The 25,036-nt window shown below is 34.7% G+C and overlaps 1 protein-coding gene across 2 annotated transcripts in view; it reads left to right on the top strand.

Annotated features, from left to right (window-relative positions):
• Positions 1-25,036, top strand: part of LOC103236155 (N-deacetylase and N-sulfotransferase 4) — a 290,410-nt gene that overhangs the window by 143,601 nt on the left and 121,773 nt on the right. For both annotated transcript variants that reach the window (XM_007999644.3, XM_073017826.1), the window contains one exon: positions 1,791-1,945. In XM_007999644.3, the coding sequence (XP_007997835.1) occupies positions 1,791-1,945 (155 nt within the window). The remainder of the gene's footprint in view (positions 1-1,790; positions 1,946-25,036) is intronic.

The following is a 25,036-nucleotide window of genomic DNA, read 5'->3' as shown; positions in this document are numbered from 1 at the left end:
ATGCAAATTCAAAACGCTGCAAGTATAAAGCAGTAGATGGAATTTTTAAGGAGATCCTAATATTCGAAAAGTGCTTACTATTTGCAAGTCACAATATTAAGTGCTTTAATAAATTGATCTCATCAGCTCTTCACTAAGACCTTGTAACATAAGTATTTATAATCCCATTTTAAATCAGGGAACTAAGATCTGGAGAAGTTAACTTGTCCGAGATCATATAGTTAATCAAGTAGCAAAACTAGGGACTCTGCTCCAAGTACTGAATGACACCAAATACATGCTTTAATCCTTTCATGGTACTACTTTCATCGCCATGGAAATCTTTGTTTTAGGATACACACACGGAACATTCAGAGAAAACCCTTATAACCATCTTTAATATTTATTCCCTGCATTTAAGTAAAACAAACAAACAAACAAACAAACATCTGTAAGACATACTCTTTGCCTGTAATCCCAGCACTTTGGGAGGCCGAGACCGGCGGATCACGAGGTCAGGAGATCGAGACCATCCTGGCTAACACGGTGAAACCCCGTCTCTACAAAAAAAAAAAATACAAAAATTAGCCGGGCGCGGTGGCGGGCGCCTGTAGTCCCAGCTACTGGGGAGGCTGAGGCAGGAGAATGGCGTGAACCCGGGGGGCGGAGCTTGCAGTGAGTGGAGATCGCGCCACTGCACTGCAGCCTGGGCGACAGAGGGAGACTCGGTCTCAAAAACAAACAAACAAACAAACAAACAAACAAGCAAAAACATACCCTTTTATGAAAGAGTAAACCAAATAATACACTCCACAGTATAAGCCAGGACTTACTGTTTTACTTTACTTGTATAGTTAAGAGAGCAAGCAGGAATTAATTCTTATATTATTGATTCACAACATTTGTAAATTGAGCTGTATATAGTAAAATTGTATAAAATCATACGAAAACCCTATCATTTCATTTGTGGATATTCTTGGATAGCTGCAATATAATTAATTCTCTTAGAAGTTTTTTTTTTTTCTTAACTGTGGCATAACAATGTTTTTTGTTTTTATTTCTTATGTATTGGGTGCTGTTAACAAATTTTCTCAAAAGAAGAAGAGAAAGTAATACAAGTTTTAAATTCTCAAGTTATGTTTATATTATAAACAGTTATCATATCCATTGTTTAGTTTTTATGAAATATTTATATTAAAATGGAAATTTGATATGTATAACATTAAGTGAAAAACATAAGCATGCAAAAATATTAATACAGCAAGAGCTGAACTTTTAAAATATAAGTAGAAAAAGATTTTTGAAAATAATACAGAAATGTTTTTACTGGTTAGCTGTAGAAGACGGTCTTACAGGTTTTTTGGTTGTTTTTGTCTTTCTTTTTGGACTTTACATACTACTTGTCTGTGCTTTCCACATTTCTTTAATAAGCATATGATATTTGATCTGAAAAAAATTAACAGATTTTATGAGTTAAAATCTATGTTCAATTATTTGAAAATTACCCTTAAAATATAAGAGTATAAAATACATGTAAGGGTATAAAATATATGTTAGGGTATAAAATACCCTTAAATTCTAAAACGAATAACTGTCTGACCTGCTCCAGCCACACCAACCCACCCCATCCTAATCCCAAGTCCCCTTGCCTTTGATTCAATTTAGACTGTGGTCTTTTATTCTGATTTTAAAAGTCCACAGAATTGGATATATGTATTAGCAGCATGAAAAATAACATAAATCTGCCAAAAATAACCTTTAGGATAGTAAGATATTTTCACTAAAGCTGTTTTTAACTTGGTGTTTTATAGGGACTGAAGAGGAAGATGAAGGAGATGACCTTTTACTTCGGTCTGTGGATGAGTTCTGGTGGTTTCCTCACATGTGGAGCCACATGCAGCCCCACCTCTTCCACAATGAGTCATCTTTAGTAGAGCAGATGATTCTCAACAAGGAATTCGCACTGGTGAGCACATTTTATTGTGGTATCTTTTGAGTTATAAGTTGTGATCTTGTGGTGGAAGTGTAAAATCAGTGATAGAAAGAGAATAAAACATAATATCAGGGTGCATCACATGTATTGAGGGTACATATAACTTAGTGATATTTTGTTTCAGGCATGTGTGTATATGTATAGGGCCATCATGTGATTATGTAGAAAATATATTTCAAAAAGTAAGTTATTTTCAGGAGGCTTTCAACTCCTATTTTATGAGATGACTATTTTTGTATCTATGAAGACAAAAAAATAGTACAACTTTCATTTGTGGTGCAATATAATTAACCATTCAAAAATAATGTATTGCTCAACATCAGTAATCATTAGAGAAATACAAATCAAAACCACAATGAGATACCATCTCATTCCAGTCAAAATAACTGTTATTAAAATGTCAAAAACAACAGATGTTGGCAAGGTTACAGAGGAAAAGAGAACACTTATATCGTGCTGGTGGAAATGTAAATTAGTATAGCCATTGTGGAAAGCAGTGTGGCAATTTCTCAAAAAACTTAAAACAGAAGTACCATTTAATTGAGCAATCCCATTATTAGGTATACGCTAAAGAAGTATAATTCTTCCACCATAAAGATGCACACTCATGTTCATCACAGAGCTATTCACAACAGCAAAGTCATAGAATCAACCTAAATGCCTATCAACAGTAGATTGGATAAAGAAAATATGGTCCAAATACACCATGGAACACTATGCAGCCATAAAAAGAATGTGATTATGTCCTTTGCAGCAACAAGAATGGGGCTGGAGGCCATAATCCTAAGTAAACTGACACAGGAACAGAAAACCAGACACCGCATGTTGGCACTTACGAGTATGAGCTAAACACTGAGTACACATGGACACAAAGAAGGGAACACTAAACCCTGGAGCCTGCTTGAGTGCGGAGGGAGAGAATGTAAAACTACCTATCTGATACTATGCTTATTGCTCGAGTGACAAAAGAATCTGTACACTGAAACTCCATGACACAATGTGTCTATATCATAAACCCGCACACAGTCCTGAGCTATTTTTTTAATAATAGTTTAAAAAATCATTTGTTGCAAGAATGAAGGAAGAAATGAATGAGTTGAATGTTTGGAGCCATGACTCTAGACCAGTGGCTCTCGTATTTTAGTGTGATCTGTTTCACCTAGAAGACTTCTAAAACACAGACTGCTTCGTCCTTTAGCAGAGTTTCTGATTCGGTAGATCTGCAGAGAGGGCTGACAATTTGCATTTCAGAAACTTCCCAGATGATCCCCGTGATTCTACACTAAGAATCACTTGCTCTAGACTAGGGGCAGGAAAATTATGACCTTTGTTTTTATGATCCCTGAGCTAAGAAAGCCTTTTTAAAAACATTTCTTGTTAATTCAAATCAAAGGTAAACAACAAAAGGAACAGTGATATTTTGTGGCACATCAAAATTATATAAAATTTACATTTAAATGTTCATAAATAAAATTTTGTTGGAACACAGCCACACTCATTCCTTTATGAACTGCCTGCAGCTGCTTTCACATTTCAATGGCAGAGTTGAGTGGTTGCAAAAGATATCCTGTGGTCCACAAAGCCTAAAATATTTTTATCTCAACCTTTACCAAGAAAAAGTTTGCCCATCTCTGCTCTAGACATTAATTAAGCCATGTATTCCTTTAAGAATCTAACTAAAGACAGAAACATTTTCCCTAGAAAAATGCTCAGATGCACATTCTCACATCTTCACCCAGTGGGCATACAATCACAAAGGGTTTGTGAATCCACCAAAGACCCTAGTTCCTAGTTAGGAACTCCTAAATTAAAGTGTTATTATTCATTAGTACTGTGCGATTACTGATATCTTCATTTTTTAAAGTCATCTTTGGAAGCATAGCCCAAAGTCAAATTAATACTATGACATTTTATAGTTATGTCCAGTTGTTAAGCTAATAGGTCATCACTCTTTGCATCTCTAAATCCCCAGATCAGTGTCAGATCTGCACACAGGATTCTTAGTAGTAAATGTAGAAAGCATAAAAAGCAGGTAAGATCAAGGACTCAGGCACCAGATTATCTGTTTGAATCCTCACCTTCCATTGATGGTTGCTTGACCTTGAACAAATTAGTTAGATTCTCTATGTCTGTTTCTCCATTTATAAAACTGAGGATAATGGTAACAACTACCTCATGGAATTGCTGGGAGGATATACATAATGTGCTGAGAGCAGCCACTGGCACACAGTAAGCATTCAGTAGGGTTAATTAGCCAGTTATGACCTTTCTAAATGTAGAGGAGCATGCAGCTACATCTTGCTTTTAAAACGGCTTTTTTAAAAAACATATGGATTACAAGGGGTCGTTTTTTACTTAACTTTTAGGAAATGTCTCATAAATGTTGTGCTGCTTCGTAGCATTATAAAATTAAGTAAATATTTTCCATTTCAAAAATAAACTTACCTTGAGTAAGCATGCTAAATTCTCTCAGGACAGTTACCTTGAAAATAAAACATGTGCATCACCTGTCTTAAACTTCCCCCACTTCATTCCACTCCACTTCCACTCTTGAGCCTTGCTCTTCAGGGATATAGGTTATATTTCATAATGGTTGATTCCACCTGTTTGTGTAATTTCTTTTTTTAAAAGCCATGCTGAGAGCTCTGGGAAGACTCAAATGTAATTGCTTTGTAATGAAATGTTGAAAGGTATTTAGAGTCCATTCAGAGTAATTACATTTGTTTAGTCAGCGTGGCCAGAAACTACACTTATTCCTATAAATATATTGTTTAAAAAATCTTACTATATTTTACACAGTCAAAATACTACAACTGAAATGAAGTCCGTTAAACATACATCATACTGAAATGACACTGTCCTTTTCCTTCTGGAGTTCAGCTCAATAAAACTCAAGACTCTTCAAGCAGTGACATTCAGAACCCCACCTTTACTGTCAACATAACATGACAATATGTGTGCTATCCAGAGAGCCAAGAGATACATCTCTTTCTTATTAAATTGTTATCTTTTCACATCCAGCTGACACTTTAGAACCATCAACAGTGTCAAGATAGGATAGGATAGCAGAAACACTAAATGGATATTGGTGGAGTGAGTTTTAGTCCTGACAGCTAATAACAAGTTCTGATAAAATTGGCAACTTATTTAATGTATTTATACCTCACTTTCCTCTCTCGAAATAGTAATGACTTGCCTTTTCATTCTCTAAACTACAAAGTTTTTAGATAATTAATTTACATCAACTCATCTGCCAACCAAAGGCACTGGACCAGATAATGCTACCGATCAATTTCAATTTTAAAGTTCTGTGATCGTTTATGGACAACGTTGGTCCGCAAATTTGGAATGAACATCGTGAAATCCTTATCTAGCTGGAATTGAAGTAATTATGGGAAAATATTTTCAAACTAAATGAATAACTTATACAGATAAAAATTAAAAGTCCTTAAATCCGTTTTTTAAGTTCTGTTCTGACATTCCTCATTATCCCTTGATATGACCTTGGCTGTCAGAAGGATTGTCAGTCTCAAAAGCACGTTTGTTCTCATAGCAGTTCCAAAAACAAATCAAACATATTCAGACCTAATAATAGCTTGATATTGATATTTCAAATTAGTTTTTTTAAGAAAACCAAACAATCTATCTGAGTGGTTTCATTTATGAAATTTCTCTGAAATCTTTCTGGATGGAGTTTATTTTCTCTTGTAATATGTTTAAACATCATGAGAGAAACACATTGCAAACCTGGTTCTTTACCTTTCATCATGTTTGAAGAGACCTTATTAATATAAGACATTGTTGTTGTTATTGCCTAATCCACACACACATACACACACATATGCCTTGAGTGAATATGTATATGCTTGTTGGAGTTATGTGTATATATATGCTTAATCCATGAGCACAAATATATGCAGTGGGGGTGTATATGTGTATGGATGTATTATGCTTACTCCATGCACATATATGTTATGTGCATATGTGTGTGTGTTTGTATACAGGATGTTAGTCTAATGACAAGCATAGGCAACCGAAATATGGTAGTTACAAGATACCCTTCTTGGTATGGCAGTAGGGTGGAGAAAAATACTTTTTGGTTCTTTTTCCTTCAGGAACTCACTGCTATTCAGTTGCTTGACTATGTCAATAAATAGATGGAAAACTTCATTAATGATAATAGACAAACGAAGGCTGAAGAGAACTAGAAACATTGGCCAACATGAAAGCACTAATAAAAAAAAATTACCAAAAATTATTCCCGATTTAACCTATACTATTATACTATTTTCTAACCACAGAAAGAAAAGTACATATACCATAAACCTGAATTGTTTATTTTATTCCACAATATACTTTTAAAAAATTTTAAAAATTGTATTTCGTTGTTTTAAGTTTTACATATAAACTCATTAAAGTTTTCGAGCCAGTAGGGCTTTTCAGTCATTAATAGTTGCAGACCATGAAATATCCTGAAGGGATAAGTATCAACTTTTTGCCTTTACTGTTGACATTTTCAATGATGATGTGAATTTTACTTGCTATGTTCTTGAGCAGTCTGGTGTCCTTTTCGTGACTACGTGAAGATTCTTGAAATAAAGACATAGGATTTTAAATTCTGATTTTAAAATGCTACACATATTTATGAAATCTATATAACTTTTTCATAATTACACACTATTCGTGAGGTAAAAAATGCTGACATTTAAATTGTTCTCATAAAAACACAAATCTATTAAAGAGAGACTATGAAAAATCCTTAAGTGTCATAATAGACTGAACACTCAATCAGCTATGTAGGTGTTATATTAAAAAGAAATAAAAGTAATATGATAGCAAATTAATAGCATAATGAAACTGAGAGAGAGCTTCCTTTCAATGTTGGCAATGTTTTACAGTATTTTTACTGGATTATCCAGTTTACAGCCTTGTATTATGCCACAAATGCAAGATGTCAGAAAAAAACTGATTATAACTTATAGGGTATTTAAAGGTAGGGAATTTAGAGAAGATAAGGATATTTACACTAAAATAAAATTGTGAACAAATACACAACAAAAATTCACAATGAACAAACAGTGTATTTTGGAAGTTCAATAACAAATAAAACAATCTTTATGCTCAAGAGTGGACCCACATGTGCAGGAAAGATTTAGATTAAATCACAATAATAAAAAACCCCAAAGCATCAAGGCATTGAAAAAAGAAGGAAATTCTGTAATACGTGGCAATATGGATGAACCTTGAGGGCATTATGCTAAGTGAAATAAGCCAGTCACAGAAAAACAAATACTGTATAATTCCACTTATATGAGGTGTCTAACATAGTCAAATTCGTAGAATCAAAGAGTGGAATGGTGGTTTTTAGGGGCTGAGGGAAATGAGAAAAGAGGATTTAATAATCAAGGGGCATTAAGTTTTAGTCAAGACGAATAAGTTCTAGAGATCTGCCATACAGCATTGTGTTTACAGCCAATAATAATATTGTGTACTTACAAATGTGTCAGAAAGGTAGATATCATGTTAATTGCTCTTACCACAATAAAATAAAATAATAAAACATTTTTTGGCACTTGAACAAGATCTTGAGGTATTATATGGAACACCTGCCAATTTAGCACACATTTCTATGTAAGTTACTTCAGTAATTGTGTTGGTTGAACATTCAGATATCTTAGATATTGTTTAATAACAAATTACTTAGACTATAAAGACCTAAAACACACATTAATTATTTAACAGTTTATGTAAGTCAGGAAGTTAACTATGACATAACTGGATCCTGCAGTTCAGGATTTCTCACAGATGTCAATCAAGGTGTCAGCTGAGGTGGCACTCATTTCAAGGCTCAACTGGAGGGTGGATCTGCTGCCAAGCTCACATGGTTATTGGCAAGATTCAGCTCCTCACAAGCTGTTGGATTGATTGAAGACCTCAATTTCCCACCAGCTGCTGCCTGGGTCTGCACTGTGTTCCTTGCCATGTGGGTCATTTGGGATGGCAGCTCACAACACAGTAATTGACTTCATTAGAGCTAAGGCTCTGAGAGAGGAACAGAAAAAGAGACAGATTGATTTAGAGCCTTTTATTATATAAATATTAGAAGCAATACCTCTTCACTTATACCATATACTCTTCAGGAGAAGCCAGTCACTAGGTCTAGCACACACTCAAAAAAAGGGAAAATAAACAATAAAGGGAATACCAGGAGACAGCAATAACTAACTGGAAGACATTATAGAAGCTGCCGATCATATCTAACTAGAAATAAGAAATACAGAGGATCCTGTATGATATAACTCACACTTATTGCATTAATTTAAAAATATTTACATATTAACTAAAATCTAATATTTTTCCTCAAGGTTAGTGTCAATTACATCCTTCAAAGCCGTAAATATTGAACTCATCTAATACCTCTCTCTCATCTAATCCATTGTCTATTTTAATTCTTACTACTTCTACTATCAATCAATTTAGTGCAAGTTACATTGTATCATTTTAGCAGCTTTATTGATATTGGTATTAACATATCATAAAGTTCAACCATGTAAAGTGTAAACTTCAGTGGTTTTCAGTGTATTCACAGATCTGTGCAAACTAACCATAATTTTAGGACATTTTCATCAACTCATTTAATAAAAGTATCCCTTAGCAATCACTTTCCATTTCTCCCCACTCCCTCAACTTGAGCAAATAACTAATTTATTTTCTGTCTTTACAGATTCGCTTATACTAGACATTGGATATAAGTAGAATCATACATTACATGGTCTTTTTGACTAGATTTTTTCACTTAGCATAATGTTTTTAAGGTTCAAACATGTTGTAACCTATATCAGTACTTCATTCCTTCTTATTGACAAATAATGTCTCATTGTATGGCTGTATCATATTTTCTTTATCCATTATATATCCATTCTTTATCAGTTCATAGACACTTGGGTTGTTTTGGGGTTGTTTTCACTTTCTGGCTAGTATTTATAATGCTGCTATGAGCATTCAGGTGTAAGTTTTTGTGTGGAGATATGTTTTTATTTCTCTTTAGTATCTACCCAGAAGTGGAATTACTGGGTCAGTAACTTTATGTTTAACATTTTGATGAATAGCCATGCTGTTTCCAAAGTGTGAGTACCATTTTATATTCTACCAGCAATTCATGAGTGTTCCAACTGCTCTCACCAACTCTTATTGTTATCTACCTTTATTATAGTCATTCTAGTGGATATGAAGTGGTTCTTTTCTGTCAAGATTATTTTGGCTATTCTGGGTCTTTTGAATTTCCATACAAATTTTTGGATCATCTTATCAATTTCTGCACAATAAACAACTGGCATTTTGACAGTGATAGCAGTCAATCTGCAACTCAATTTGGTAAATATAGCCATCTTACCAATATTAAGTCTTCTGATAAATGAACATGGCCTGTCTTCTAATTTATTTGGATCTGCTACAATTTCTTTAAACAATGTTTTATAATTTTCAGTTTAAATTTTGTACTTCTTTGATGAAATACAATCCTAAATATTTCATTCTTTTTGTTGTTATTATAAACAAAATATTTTAAAATTCCAATTTTATATTGTTAATTTTTTGTATAGAAGTACAATTGATATTTGTATATGGCTCTTTTAACATCCAAACCTCCAAATTTGGTGAACTCATTTATTATTTTTAGAGTTTTTCAGTGGATTCCTTAGGATTGGCTACATATAAGATTATGTCATGTGCAAATAGAAATACTTTTACTTCTTCATTCTCAATCTGGCTATATTTTATTTTATTGTCTAATTGTCGTGACTGTAACTTTCAGTATAATGTTGAATAGAAATGGCAAGAACAAATATCCTTGTTTTATGCCTGGTCTTAAGGGGAAAGTATGCAGTCTTTCACCATTAGGCATGATGTTAGCTGTAGATTTTTCATAGATACCTATTATCAAGTTGAAGAAGTCTCTTTTTCTGAATGTATCTGTATGCATTTTTATCATAGGAGGATGTTGGACTTGTTACATACTTTTTCAGTGTCTATTGAGTTAATCATGTGTTTTTCCTCCTTTATTCTCTTGATATGGTGTATTACACTAATTGATTTTTAGATGTTAAGCCAACCTTGCATTCCTATGATAAATCCCACTTTGTTATTGCATATAATCAGTTTTGTATATTATTGAGTTTGATTGCTAGTGCCTTTTTGAGTGTTTTTTTAAAACTATATTAATAGAGATACTGCTCTGTACATTTCTTTTTCTTTAGACATAATTGTTTGGCTTTGGTGTCAGGGTAATACTAGCCTCATATAATTAATTGAGAAATATTCTTTGCTCTTCTTTTTTTACATATAAAGGGAGGAGAAGTCATGAATTACAAACATTAATTATTTTTTGTATGTTTGGTAGAACTCATCTGTTCCTTGCGTTTATTTGTGGGAAGTTTTTAATTTACTAAGTCATTCAATTGACTTGTTATAAGTCTATTTATATTTTCTATCTTCACTTGAGTCAAGTTCAGATGTTTGTGTGTGTCTAGACATTTACTAATTTTATCTAAGTTATCAAATATTTAGCATAGAATGTTCATGGTACTACCTCATGGCACTTATTATTTGTATAAGGTCAATAGTGTTGTCTGCATTTTCATTATCTATTTTACCAGTTTGAGCCTTTTCCCGAACTTGGTCTATCTAAAGTTTTTTCAATTTAGTTGATCATTTCAAATAACCGAGTTTTAATTTTATTGTCTTCCCAGATTGCTTTTATCTTCTCTATTTCATTAATTTCTGCTCTAATCTTTATTATTTCTTTCCTTCTAATTACTTTATATTTAATATGTTTTTCTTCAGTGTTTTATGGAGAAATATCAGGTTATTGACTTGAAATCTTTTTTTTTTTATTTTTAATAAAGGCATTTTACAGCTATGAATTTCCCTCTAAGCACTAATTTTGCTGCATTCCCTGAGTTGTGTCTTCATTTTTATTCATCTCAAAATATTTCCTAATCTCCCTTGTGATTTATTCTTAGTGGTTGCTTAAGAGTTGCAATATACCTTTTAACTTCTCAGAATCTTTTTCAATTTCATAGTGACTTTTCCAGTGAAGTATAGAAACATTATATTTACATAACTCTATTCCTCCCTCCTTCCTTTTTCGTTATTATTGCATATTACATCCATATATGTTCCAAATTCAGCAATACATTGTTATAGTTTATACTTTATATAATTGTATATGCTTTTAGAACTTGAAATAAGAAAGCAGAGAAAGTATATATTTATAGTTTTCTACACAAACTTTCTTCTATGACATTTTTCTACTATTCATTTGTTCTTGTAAATTTAAATACTATTTGGTGTTACTTCCTTACTTCAATATGGCTTTTCTCCCACCTTTTTTGTGCTGTAATTAAAAATATATTGCATTTACACCTGTTATAGCCCTAGCAACACAATTATGTTCATATTGTTTTATATCGTTGCTTTTTAAATCTGATGAGAAGAAAGAAGATATGTGTATTTATACTGTCTTCCATAAATACATAATTATCTTTACCAACATTCCTTATTTCTTTTTTCTTTTTTTCTTTTTTCTTTGAGACCAAGTCTTTCTCTGTTGCCCAGGTTGGAGTGCAGTAGTGTGATCTTGGCTTACTGCAACCTCTGCTTCCAGGGTTCAAGCAATTTTCCTCAGCCCCCTGAGTACCTGGGATTACAGGTGCCTGCCACCACGCCCAGCTAATTTTTGTATTTATAGTAGAGATGGGGTTTCACCATGTTGGCCAGGCTGGTCCTGACCTCATGATCTGCCCGTGTTGGCCTCCCAAAGTGCTGGGATTACAGGCATGAGCCACCACACCCAGCCTTTATTTCTTCATGTTGATTCAAATTACTCTGTGTGGTTATTTGCTTTCAGTCTGAAGAACTACATTTGTAATTTCTTATAAGAGAGATTTGGCAATGTATTCTCTCAGTTTTGATGTATCTGTGAATGTATTTATTTCACTGCTGTTTTTGAAAGATGGCTTTGCTAGATATACAATCGCTAATTGCCATTTTCTTTTTTCTTTCCACTTCCTTCTGGATCCCACAGTTTCTATTGAGAAGTGAATAGTTAATTTTGTGTTTCACTTCTATGTGATAAGAGTTCTTCTCCTTTTGCTACTTTCAAGATTTGTTGATTGCCTTTGTTTTCAAAATTTTGATGATGATATATCTGTATATGGATTTCTTTGTTTATTTTAGCTCTAGTTCACTGAGCTTCTTACATGTGTGAATTATTAATTTTCACCAAATTTGCAAAGTTTTTAGGAAATAATTTGTTGAATACCTTTTGTTTCTTTTTCTCCATCCACGCTTGTGATAATCCCATCTCACATATGTTGGTGCATTTAAGAGTGTCCCACATTTCTTTGAGGGTCTGGTCATTCATTTTTCGTATTTTTTTCCTCTTTATTCTTCAGTTGCATAATCTCATAATCGATTTTCAAGTGTGCTAAATTTTTCTTCTGTTAGCTCAGATTTCCTGTTGAATCCTGATATGGTTTGACTGTGTCCCCACCCAAATCTTGTCTTGAATTGTAAGCTCCCATAATCCCCTTGTGTTGTGGGAGGGTCCTGGTGGGAGATAATTGAATCATGGGGGCAAGTTTTTCTTATGCTGTTCTCCAGACAGTGAATGAGTCTCACATGCCCTCTTGCCTGCCACCATGTAAGATGTGACTTTGCTCCTCCTTCACCTTCCGCCATGATTGTAAGGCTTTCTCAGCCATGTGAAACTGTGAGTCCATTAAACTCCTTTTTCTTTACAAATTATCCTGTCTTGGATATTTTTTCATAGCAGTATGAAAATGAGTTAATCCAGTAAATTGATACTAGTAGGGCAGATTACTGCTATAAGTACACCCAAAATTGCGTACGTTACTTTGGAACTGGATAACAGGCAGAGGTTGGAACAGCTTGGAAAGCTCAGAAGAAGAGAGGAAATTGTGGGAAATTTTGAAACTTCCTAAAGACTTGCCGAATGGTTTTGACCAAAATACTGATAGTGATCTGGACAATGAAGTCCAGGCTGAAGTGGTCTCAGATGGAAATGAGGAATGTGTTACAAACTGTAATAAAGGTGACTCTTGCTATGTTTTAGAAAGAGATTGGTGGTGTTTTTCCCCTGTCTTAGAGATCTGTGGAATGTTGAACTTCAGAGAGAGGATTTAGGGTCTCTGGTGGAAGAAATTTCTAAGCACTGAAGTGTTCAAGATGTGACTTGGGTGATTTTAAAATCATTCAGTTTTATTCATTCACAAAGATATGGTTTGGAATTGGAACTTACATTTAAAAGGGAAGCAGAGCATAAAAAGTTCAGAAAATTTACAGACTGACAATGCAGTAGAAAAGAAAAACCCATTTTCTGAAGAGAAATTCAAACTGACTGCAGAAGTTTGCATAAGTAACAAGGAACCAAATGCTAATCACCAAGACAATGAGGAAAAGGTCTCCAGTACATGTCATGCAGCTCCTCCCATCACAAGTCATGAGGCATAGGAGGGAAAAATTGATTCCTGGACTGGAACCCGGGCCTTGCTGCTTTGTGCAGTCTGGAGACTTAATGCCGTTTGTCACAGCCATTGCTAACAGGGGTCAATATACCGCTCAAGCAGTTGCTTCAGATGGTGAAAGCCCGAAGCCTTTGCAGCCTACGTATGGTGTTTGATGGAGATGACTGGTCTCAGATGGAGATGTGGAATATGTTACAAACTGTAATAAAGGTGACTCTTGCTATGTTTTAGAAAGAGACTGGTTGCATTTTGCCCCTGCCCTAGAGATCTGTGGAACTTTGAACTTAAGAGAGATGATTTAGGGTCTCTGGTCAAGAGTTGAGTTTTGGGAACCTCCACTTAGATTTCAGAGGATGTATAGAAATGCCTGGATGTCCATGCTGAGTTGTGCTGCAAGGGCAGAGCCCTCATGGAGAATCTTTGCTAGGGCAGTGAGGAGGGAAATGTGAGGTGGTACCCCCACACAGAATCCCCAGTGGGGCACTGATTAGTGGAACTGTGAGAAGAGGGTCACCATCCTTTAGACCCCAGAATGGTAGATCCACCAATGGCTTGCACCGTGCACCTGGAAAAGCCACAGACCCTCAAGCCAGCCAGTGAAAGCAGCCAGGAAGGGGGCTTTACCCTGCAAAGCCACAGGAGCAGAGCTGCCCAAGACCATGGGAACCCACTTCTTGAATCAGTATGATCTGGATGTGAGACATGGAGTCAAAGGATATCATTTTGGAGCTAAAATTTGATTGCCCTGCTGGATTTTGGACTTTCGTGGGCCCGTAGTCCCTTTGTTTTGGCCAGTTTCTCCAATTTGGAACAGGTGTGTTTGTCCAATATGTGTACCCTCCATTGTGTCTAAGAAGTAAATAATTTGCTTTTGATTTTACAGTCATAGATGGAAGGGGCTTGTCTTGTCTTAGATGATACTTTGGATTGTGGACTTTTGAGTTAATGCTGAAGGTAATAAAAACTTTGGGGGACTGCTGGGAAGGCATGTTTGGTTTTGAAATGTGAGGACATGAAATTTGGGAGAGGCCAGGAATGATATGGTTTGGCTCTATCACCACTAAAATCTCATTTTCAATAATTCCCACCTGTCATGGGAGGAACCCAATGGGAGGTAATTGAATCATAGGGGTTGGTCTTTCCCATGCTATTCTTGTGATAGTGAATAATCTCATGAGATCTGATAGTTTAATAAAGGGGAGTTCCCCTATATAATCTCTCTTGCTTGCTGACATGTAAGATGCGACTTTGCTTCTCTTTTGCCTTCTGTTACTTGTGAGATCTCCCCAGCCATGTGGAACTGTTAGTCCATTAAACCCCTTTTTCTTTATAAATTACTCAGTCTTGGGTATTTCTTCATAGAAGTATAAAAATGGAAAAATACAAGACCTGTAGTAATTTTTTATTTCAATAATTGTCCTTTTCATCTCTGGAATTTTGACTCTTTATTAATATTTCTATCTCTATTGATATTCTCATTTGATGAGATACTGTCATCATACTTTTGTCTATGTCTTCAGACATAGTTTGCTTTAGTTCTTTGAACAAATTTGAAGTCTTTGTCTTCTATGTCTGGCACCTTGGCCCTTTAGAGGCAATTTCAATTGCTTGCTTTATTTTCCTGTGGATGAATTCCACCAACCTGTTTCTTTGTATATCTTGTATTTTCTTATGGACATTTTAGATAATTTTTGCAGCACTCTTCACACTGATCCCTTCCCTCCATGTTAAGGATGTACTTTTGTTGCCATTTAGCTATTTATTTTTTTAATGAAATGGCTGGATAATTTAAGTGACTCTTTCACTTGAAGTGTGCGGCCTCAGTGTTGCTCCTCATAGGGAACATAGTCACTCTTGGACAATAGTGGTTATAGCACAGCCCTTTTTGACTGTCTTTTCCTGATATTTTTGTTAAGCTGTCTACTTCTGAAAGAGAGCTTTGTCGGAAGTGGGCCTGTACTAATTATCAGCTGTATACTTGATTGGTTTTGTCAAAAGGCACTCAGATTATGAGGCTTTTACTGACCCAAAGAGTGTTCCTCTTAGCTACCTCTTTATCTGGTTCACTCTAGATAGGAAGTTTCTGTTTAGTCAATGATTCGCATGTTTTCTATCTTAATTATGATAACAACAGCCTCCCACTTACTTGCTTACCGTTAAAATCTCTACTGTTTGAGAGTGAACTTAGGCTAAAACTTCTTCACATTGTGTCTCAAATAAAGTGTTTCCTTGGGGGAACATTGAAGATCTCTCTTCCTGAGACCTGCCTCTCTCCCTGGGCAAAATCTCTGTGCCACTGCTCAGAGATAAAGGTAACTACAATTGTCTACTTCTCTCAAAGTAACACCCAGATTCACAGGCAGGGTCCTGGGTTGGGGTAGTAGCCCCTATTATTCTCCAATTTTCTTTCCTGGAATGGAATCAACACTCTACAATTGAGATGAGGCAGGGGAAAATTAAAATTACACTGTTATTGGCCTTCTGCACTTAGAGTGCAGCTTCTCTTCTACGAGTGGGGCTACAAGTGGAGGAAAACTCCAGGTCTCAAATTTGCTCTTAACTAGAATAGAACTTCTGCACACAGAGATGCCGACAGGAGAAATGCTGTGAACTGCCATTCCCAAGGAGAAATCATAAGCCTACATTTGACACTGGAGAGACATGTAGCCCTATGTTCTTGGCTACAATTATCCAAGGTAAGAATTCTGTTACTCTAAACTGGGGCAGGGACAGAAAGGAGCAGGTCATGACTCACATGCCATTGACTGTCACTATTCTTACCATTTGTAGTAGATTTTCTTGAATAAATGGTTTTGCATGGGTTATATGCCCTTTGTTCACTTTTTAATGTTTTTAAAATAATTTTCACCAGTTATAGGTGTCTCACTGGGAGATGGTCCACAGAACTCCTCATACCACCATTGCACAACTCTGCATTCTACTATTCTTTCTTGACTAATTTATGGCAGCAGCATCTTTACTGCTTTTCATTTCTACTCTTGGCCTTTTGAGTCCATTCTCAGCAAAGCAGCTACAGTGATCCTGTTAACACGTAATTTACGTTCTGTCACATTTTGTCTCAAAGCCCTCTAAGCTAACTTAAGATAGCCCACAAGCGCCTAGCAACTGGCCCCTTGTTTTACATGCTGTAAGGTCCCTTCTGGCTTTTTTAATGATTGGTATTTGGTTGTTTCAGTGTGCCTCCAATCCTGGAGTTGCTACTTACTCCCTGATGACTACAGTCAATCCGCACCATTGCCATTCTTGTGTCATGCTTTTTCTTCTGGTTTGGTGACTCTTACCTTGACCCCAAGGTTCCCCTGATCTTCCTACAAATTGATGCTGAGCTACTTCCATCATGGCTGTACAGTTCTTGAATTTGAAAGAGTGTTTCTCTTCCTACCATTTCTCATAGATATAGTATGAAAATACTATATGTATTAGTCTGTTCTCCCACTGGTAGAAATACTTGAGACTGGGGAATTTATAAAGAAAAGAGGTTCAACTGGCTCATGGTTCTGCAGGCTTTATAAGAAGCCTAACAGCTTCTGCATCTGGAGAGGTCCCAGGAAGCTTCTAATCATGGTAGAAGGCAAAGCTGGTAGTGAGATATCTTCACATGGTGGGAGCAGAAGCAAGGATGCTGGAGCTGCTACACACTTTCAAAAAACCATATCTGAAGAGAATTAACTCACTATTGCAAGGACAGTGCCAAGAAGGATGGTGTTAAGTCATTCATAAGAATTGTGATCTCATTATCCAGTCACCTCCTGCCAGGCTCCATCTCCACCACTGGAGATTATAATTCAACATACAATTTGGTGAGGACACAGATCCAAATGATATCACCATATATACACTTTTAAGAACAAATTATAAAAGTGAGGATAAAAGAATATTTTAGTAACATTATCTTGTGTCAATTCAAAATTTAACTTTTCCGTATCAAAAAACTGTTTGGGGAGAGTATAGCTTTTATCTGCTTTTCACAAAATAAGTAAGTTACTTATCTTCTAGTCTTATCTCCCATTTCCTCTTGTCCTTGCTTCCCAAGGATGAGATCATTTTTATTTTATCTCATTTTCTAATATACCTCAATCTGTATAATTTATTTTGCTAATACTATGTGCCAAAGTTGCCATCCTGCTTTTACATTTAAGCCTCATGATGGATGTGCATTTAGGATTACTAATAATTTCTCCTGAAATGCTAGAATTTCTAGACTGTGCATTCAAATTAAATTTAATTTAAATTAAATCCATTGTGGTTTTATAATTATTTTAATAGAATCTGTTATATTTGGGATTTTTTTGAAATGGTATTTTTAAGTCATAAAACAGCATAGGCAAAAAAATTAAGTTTAAAAAAATCAAATAGTAACAAAATATTACTAGCATTTCCCTGGAAGACAGAGCAGTGAAAATATGCTAAATGTTTAGAAAATGGAATATGTGAATGATCTTGAATATAGTTAATTCTCTTTACCAGAAATTTGTGATAAGTAAAACAGTCTTAGGGAGGAAGAAAATAAAAGCACAGTAGGAAAAATTACAGAACATCAGCTAGTAAGCTTGAAGCTCATTTATATAAGTGGTTAAATAATTTTGTTATTGCATATAGAACTCTTATTTATGGATGTCATTTTATAGCAGCTTAAAAGTATTCTTTTATATCCATGTAGTTAATAGAAATATCTCTTCATCATTATGTCTGCTAGTTAGTTTTGCTGTTGATGTAAATATGCATACATTTCTTATGTTATTCAGTATAGAATATAATACTGCAATGAATGAGTTAGCCATTTGTCACTTAAAAACTTCAGCATTTGAGTTATTTATTGTTTGATTCATTTCAGTGAACAACTTCCTAAAACACAAAACTTACTGCTTTTAAATTAACAAATGCATGCCAGGCATCACATCAGATTCACATTGACTAAGTTTTCATCGTTCACAAAGACTAAGTTTTTATTGTTAGTATGAGTGATTTCACTGCACTATGCTCCTGATGTGTTCTTGGAATCTGCTGATATTGTAAGGACTATTTGCTCCTAAACCATGTTCCTAGAATTTTTGAGCTCATGTGTCTACTTTTTCTTCTTTCTCAGTCTCCTGGTCCAAGTTTGTAAGACTGATAACTTTCTCTTGCAGCCATTGTCATGTTATTTGATTCTAGTAGCCAGATTCTCACTTCAGTGAAACAAAGTGATCAAACTAGATGACCATCGGAGCTCTTGATACTTCTAAAAGTATACAAATCTAAGTTGTTCTGAGTTTGGAAATCAGATGGAGAAAGCTTCTCAGGCTTGTTTCTAAAGTGATATTAAAAGGTCTCAGTTTTACAAATGAGAAAACCGAGCCCTAGAACTTGTTTATGTGACTTCTGCATAGTCACACAAAGAACTCACAAGCGGCCATGTGGTGCCAGTTATACCACACAGCACTGCAAAGTAAGAGCTGATGGTCTCTGGGAGACATGGACAAGGCCTTCCCACACACACAAAAAATGAGCCATCTTCTTAAAGCCTTTTTCGGTCATAGCACAGGTAATTAAAGTAACATATGAATGACCTTTGAATAGACGAGTAATTGTTGAAAAACTTGCACACCTTTAGGTGTTGAGATGTTATTGCATAAAGCTTAGATTAGCATGGGAAATTGAGGTGTGTAAATGGCATAATGGTTCACATATTGAATAACAAGAAAAAATATTTTTATTTCTCTTTCTTTAGATACCCATTGGCAATAGATAAGGTTTTTACCCATTTTACAAGTAGGATATTGTTTTAAAAATTTCTTAACTGGCTTATTCTAGCAGTCTCCAACGTTCTCATCAATTCCTATTTCCACTAAACTTACAACGTAAAGGATAGCATGAACCTTTTGCTTGCAAATTAGAATTGGTATTTCATTAGGTATTAATATTCATACTGCTTAGCAATGGATTTAGAGAAAAATGGCTTTTCTTGTCATGTGTTATATCATGGTAAGTCCTTGACTTGCTGGTCTGGTATTGGCAGGTAGATGAAAGAATTTTCCTTAGACAGAAAATCTCTACAATACATATTTATCTATTTGATTTTCCTAGCAGGTGGCAATAGCAGGCCCTCCCACCCCCACAAACTGCTTTTTTCACTGCAGCATCTTTTTCTTGTCAAGCAGTGTTTTGTTTCTGAACACATTTAACCTCAAAGACAGAAATGCCCCCTACAAAATGCAATTCAATATCGAGCAGCAATAATTGAAAAATGAACTATTTATATCACTCAAAGTTCATTAATATAAATCTATCAAGATTTACATCTGTCTGTTCTGGATACCTTGTTATTATTATTTTTTGTAGGTATAAAGCCTTAGTAAGTATAAAGCCTTAAAAATCATTCTTTCTGCTTTACTTGATCATTCTATAGTCTTATGCTTTTAAATAATGTTCTAAGATTAACTAGAAGAACTCCAATTCTTTTCAAATACTGATACATGAAAATTATAACATAGGTTTTCCCCCAGGAGGTAGGCTGATAACTAGTTAATGTGCTTGGGGATATTTAATTTACTTGCTTAAGCAAATTAGTATTTTCAAGAACTATTATTTCACTTATTCAGAACAATAGTCTGTGCACAAAATACAAAAAAAGTCATGTTTTTCAGAAGAAAACAAAATTTTAGCTACTTTTATACATAAAGGATACTTACTGTGTGATATGAGTTCACATTACGTGAGTCATTACCTAGCTGCTCAGTGTAGAAGTCAAACCCTTGTATTTGACTTCAGACCAATCTTGGATCAAGTTCTGTCTTTGACAATTATTATATGGATGACCTTGACAAGTTACTTAAAATTCCTATGCTTTAATTTTCAAATATGTAAAATAAGTATGCCAGTAGTTCCTACCCCACAGGTTTTTATGAGGATTGGATATTGTGTGTACATGTTTATGTATACATAATTCTTAGCAAAGTATTTGACACAAAAGTTTTTCAAAAGTATTTGTCACCTTTATCATTATGGTTATCATTACTTTTACCATGTTTCTTCAAGAAGCATGCTATCTTTCCTTTTGAAATAAGCAGTTGATGATGCATGAAAGAACCAAATACATTTTTCAAGGTTACATAATATTCAAGTTGGAAACAGAAACAAGACATTCTAATTTGCTTTTCAATTCTCCATCTATCCATAACTCCATACTGAAAATGGTCACAAGTATTTAATAATGAAGAAAACTAATATCTTAACAAACGTTCCAAGAAAAAAGAACATGGAAGTAAAAATTGTCTTTTTAAAAGTAAAAAAATTAAAGAGTTCATTCATGTGCATGTGAACATATGAATCTTTGAAATTATTGTTTTCCAATTATGTCTAAGAATTTACACTTTCAGTGTGAAAACTACCTCCCTCCTTTCATTTGTCAGTCCTTTGTTTTTGCTTGTTTCTTCCTTTCTTCATTTCAACCTTATTCCCTCCTTCTCCCCTTCATTTCTTTCTTCACTTCCTTTCTTCCTTTCCTCAACAGATAATGAATATGCATTATCTGCTGAGCACCTTACTTGACACTAGGGATGCCAAAATGATCGAGATGCTGAGATTTTACTTACTTAGTTGATGGTAGAGGGGAGAGTGCATGAAGAGTAATAAAGTGGCATTTTAGGTTTTTGAGAGAAATGTACAGAACACAATACAGCCACAAAAGAGACACAGGCTTGTTATAAGGGTAAGAAAAAAAAATGAACAACTGAGTTGATAACGTTTGTGAAAAATGAGTAGGTGGGCATGAGGCAGAAAGCAGGAGGGGAACCCTTATACAGAGGGAGCCGTAGCAGAAACAGCACAGGACTATGCCCAATTAATGCACTCCTCCAGTAAAATCCACATAGATTTAGCAACAACCTATCTATGCGTTGGGAACTACTGCCTGTGGGATTTGGCCTGCAATCTCTTAGTGTGTGGTTGGTGTGCTAAGAGTAAGTTTTACATTTTTTAAAGAGTTGTAAGTATCAAAGAAAGGAAATATGTGACAGAGGCAGTATGTTGCTGGCAAAACTTTACCAAACCTTAACTTACACACGGTTCTGATGATAGTATATAAAATTGGAATAATAATGATGAATTCTTAGCTAATGCACATTTTCATCAGTTACTATTGGTGACCTACTATACCCTTAGAAATATGAAATTTATGGACAATAAAATCTTATTTCCAATATTCTTGCCTTAATGAACCTCGGAAAGGTGGATAAAATGTTGAAGAAAGAAATAATAAATTGATTTGGCTCTAGAGGAAGCTCTGTGTTAGAAATTAGGAGAAGATGGGATCAAGTAGCTCATGTGGTCCAGAATATGGAGGAACTTTTTATCCTAGGTGTTGGAGCTTCAGGTACCCTAAATCCAACTGTATAAATGACCTTTGCTTAGAGCTCTACATTTGAAATAACAATTTTCCAGTTTCTCACCTCACCTCCCCGTGTTCCTAACGAATATATCATAATTTATTGCTCTCCTATAATCTTCTAAATCAGTATTCTTTATATTTTGTACATAGGAAGCAGACTGCTTAGTAAACAGGGAATTTGATTCCGTATTTTTGCCTTCTTGTTTCAGGCTACAGATGTCTTAAATCCTTGGGCATCACTTCTAAATGTATACTCAATGCCAATGTTTACTTTCTTCCTCACTCAATAAATCCAAAATTTGCTTGTGGAGCCAAACCGTCCAGTTAAAAGAATAAATTTCTCAGCTTTTATTTTAGGTAGTGGACATTGAACACTGTTCTGCCCAGTCAGATGAAAGCACAACTTACAGTATGGGGCTTCCAGGAAAACTTCAGAAAAAAGGAGGCTAGGTATTGCTGGGGCTCTGCCCCTCTGCCCTTAGCTTTTGTTTCTTTCTCTAACCTGCTATATGGTCCCATTGGCTGGAACTAAAGTATTCATCATAAAACTGTGGAGCAAATGCCAAGAGAATCCTCACCTTTGGCAATCTTAAACTGCTGAACCAATACTAGCAACCACTACTCTACAGGTTCCCCATTACATAAGAGAAAAAAATAAAAATAAAACTCCTATGCTTTTCAATTTACTGTTTTTGGCGTTGTTCCTTTTGTGGTACAAAGGTTGGACCCATTCCCTATCCGATGTCATTCTCTAATGCTTTCCCTTAGAGTTTTTCTCTTAAATTATTTTGAGATTTGCTTATATTCAAGTTGTTCCCATTGTCTAGAATTTGCAGACCCTCAAGGAATATTTATATAGAATAATATCCTAAAATATAATATTTTAATACTTTCTAAAAAGTATTGATAGTGAGAGTTATTAATAATTAGATAACAATTTTGTTATTGGATTCTTGAAGTGGTCAATAATAGCATAATTAGCTCTCAAAAAATTTAATTTCACTGTTTCAGTGATCACCTTTGTTTTTAATTATTAAATGTGAAATAATTAAGAGCCAACGTTTTCAATGATTTTTTTAAACATTATTATTTACCCCTTTTGTTTTATTATTATTATTTAACTACTCTACTAAATATGACTATTTAAATTGGATAATCCCTCCAAACTATTAATTAAAACATCTCTTTCTCTCTCTTTTTTCTTTTCTCTTTTGCATTTTGGAGTTTGAAAAATTATTTTAGTCTGATGGTGTCCTTTCTACTTTATCTATAGTAGCTGAACATTTTCAGCATTCCATGATTTTTTTAAGTAGTTGACACTTCAGTTCTCTGCAGTCTTTTCTGCAGTAACTTGAGTAATATTCAAATATAAGAAATTGTTTCCAAATATGTTTACAGTGGAGAGAATTAAAGCTGGTTAAGAACATAGCAGAATTGGGGTTTTTAATATAAACTTGTTTGGGGATGAAAACTGTATTGATGACCTTATTTCCAAATATGATATCACTTCAACAGGATAGCAAAATGAAAATGTAATAATTTGTATGATTTTAGTTTGAAATGTGTGAACATGTCTACAGAAAAATATAATTATTTAATAATCTGTATGGTCAGTTACTCAAGTAAATGAAATCATTCATGTAATTCTTTGAATATATAGATACCATTTATTAATAGGAACCTACTTTGGGACTGATGAAATTTAACCTGCTTTGCCTGGTAGTAAAGGTTACACAAAATTTCAAACTATCATTATTTTAAGTAAGAAAAGGCACAGGATGTCATAAAAGGACAAAACGTAATAACACTTTGTATTTGGGGGGCGGGGGACGGAAGTGACAATCAGAGGGATGGCTCATGCATATACCAAATGTTTAAAACATTTTCCCATAAATGTGTTAAGCTGACATTAAGTTGGGAAAATGCCTCCTAAGGGAAATCTCAGCTTGAAACAAAAATAATATTTTAAAAAATTCCATTGCTAAGAGAAAGTAGTAGTTTATGCTAATCTACTCTTTCTGCAAAGTGATGTCTTTGATTTAATGATTCTAACCCATCAGTTGCTATATATAATTGTAGAAGGATCCAAAAGTTTGGAAATATGTTCGTAATCAGAAAATGAAGCACACTTTACACAGCTTTGAAAAGGACAGTTATCCCTCTTCCACTTGTCTTCACATACACAGGCATCCCCAGCTATTCCATTGAAATCAATGCTTTACTCCATGAAAATATGCAATCAGATTGAAGATTTTTTAAAGCCTAATATTTTATTTGTGTGCTGCATATAAATACTTGAAGTACTAAGAATGAAGAGAAATATGCCAAGATATTTACATGTAGTAGTTACTGAAGACGAAATTACAGAAGGTCACGTTGTGAAAATTTTATGATTTGTATTAAGCAAAATTATTTTGAGTACCTTCCTCTTCCACATTTCTGCCTACAGTACTATAGAAATGATGTAATAATGGGCAGAATAATACCATTCTTATTTCCACCTGACTTAACACCTTGAAGAATTTTGAATGTTATTATTTAGTCCAGGTTAATGGCACTATTAGAAACTTAATATTTAACACCTGTAACTTTTCTCTTGCTTCTAAATTAAATCTAAAAACATCTCTCTATGCAACACAGGCCTGCAATTAAGGGAGTAGGGCTAAAATGAAGTTCTGCATTTCTCAGGCTATCATGATACCTCTTTGTTGTCCCTCACTCTTCTTGGGCACTTGCTTTCCTCCTTATTCAACCTCTTTCAAGAGACAATCATAATAAGCATTCATTCCTTTGTATATGCTCTGAATTTCTTTACACCTTTCTTTTTATCTTACTTCCCTATAAAGCCTCAACCCTGGTTAAATCCAGGTTGACACCAAGTTTATGCCTATACTACTGAAAGTAAATCTGTCTTGGACCAGTGTTTAAGTGTTCTCACTTTAAAACCTGGCCATAGACCCCAAGGGGACCCTCAAAGGTGCCCAGACGTTGCATTACAAGTTTTATTTGATTCATAATCCTACTCTTCTGTATCATTTCCTCTCTCTTCAAACTGCCACACAAATTATCTCATCCCTACTCTCAGCTGATGATCTTGTTTCTTATTTCAATGAAAAAAAAAAAAATCGA

Source organism: Chlorocebus sabaeus, chromosome 7 (genome assembly GCF_047675955.1).
Source record: "Chlorocebus sabaeus isolate Y175 chromosome 7, mChlSab1.0.hap1, whole genome shotgun sequence".
NCBI classification, from domain to species: Eukaryota; Metazoa; Chordata; class Mammalia; order Primates; family Cercopithecidae; genus Chlorocebus; species Chlorocebus sabaeus.
The sequence above is the reverse complement of the archived record's forward strand: the minus strand, read 5'-3'. Positions and strand labels throughout refer to the sequence as shown.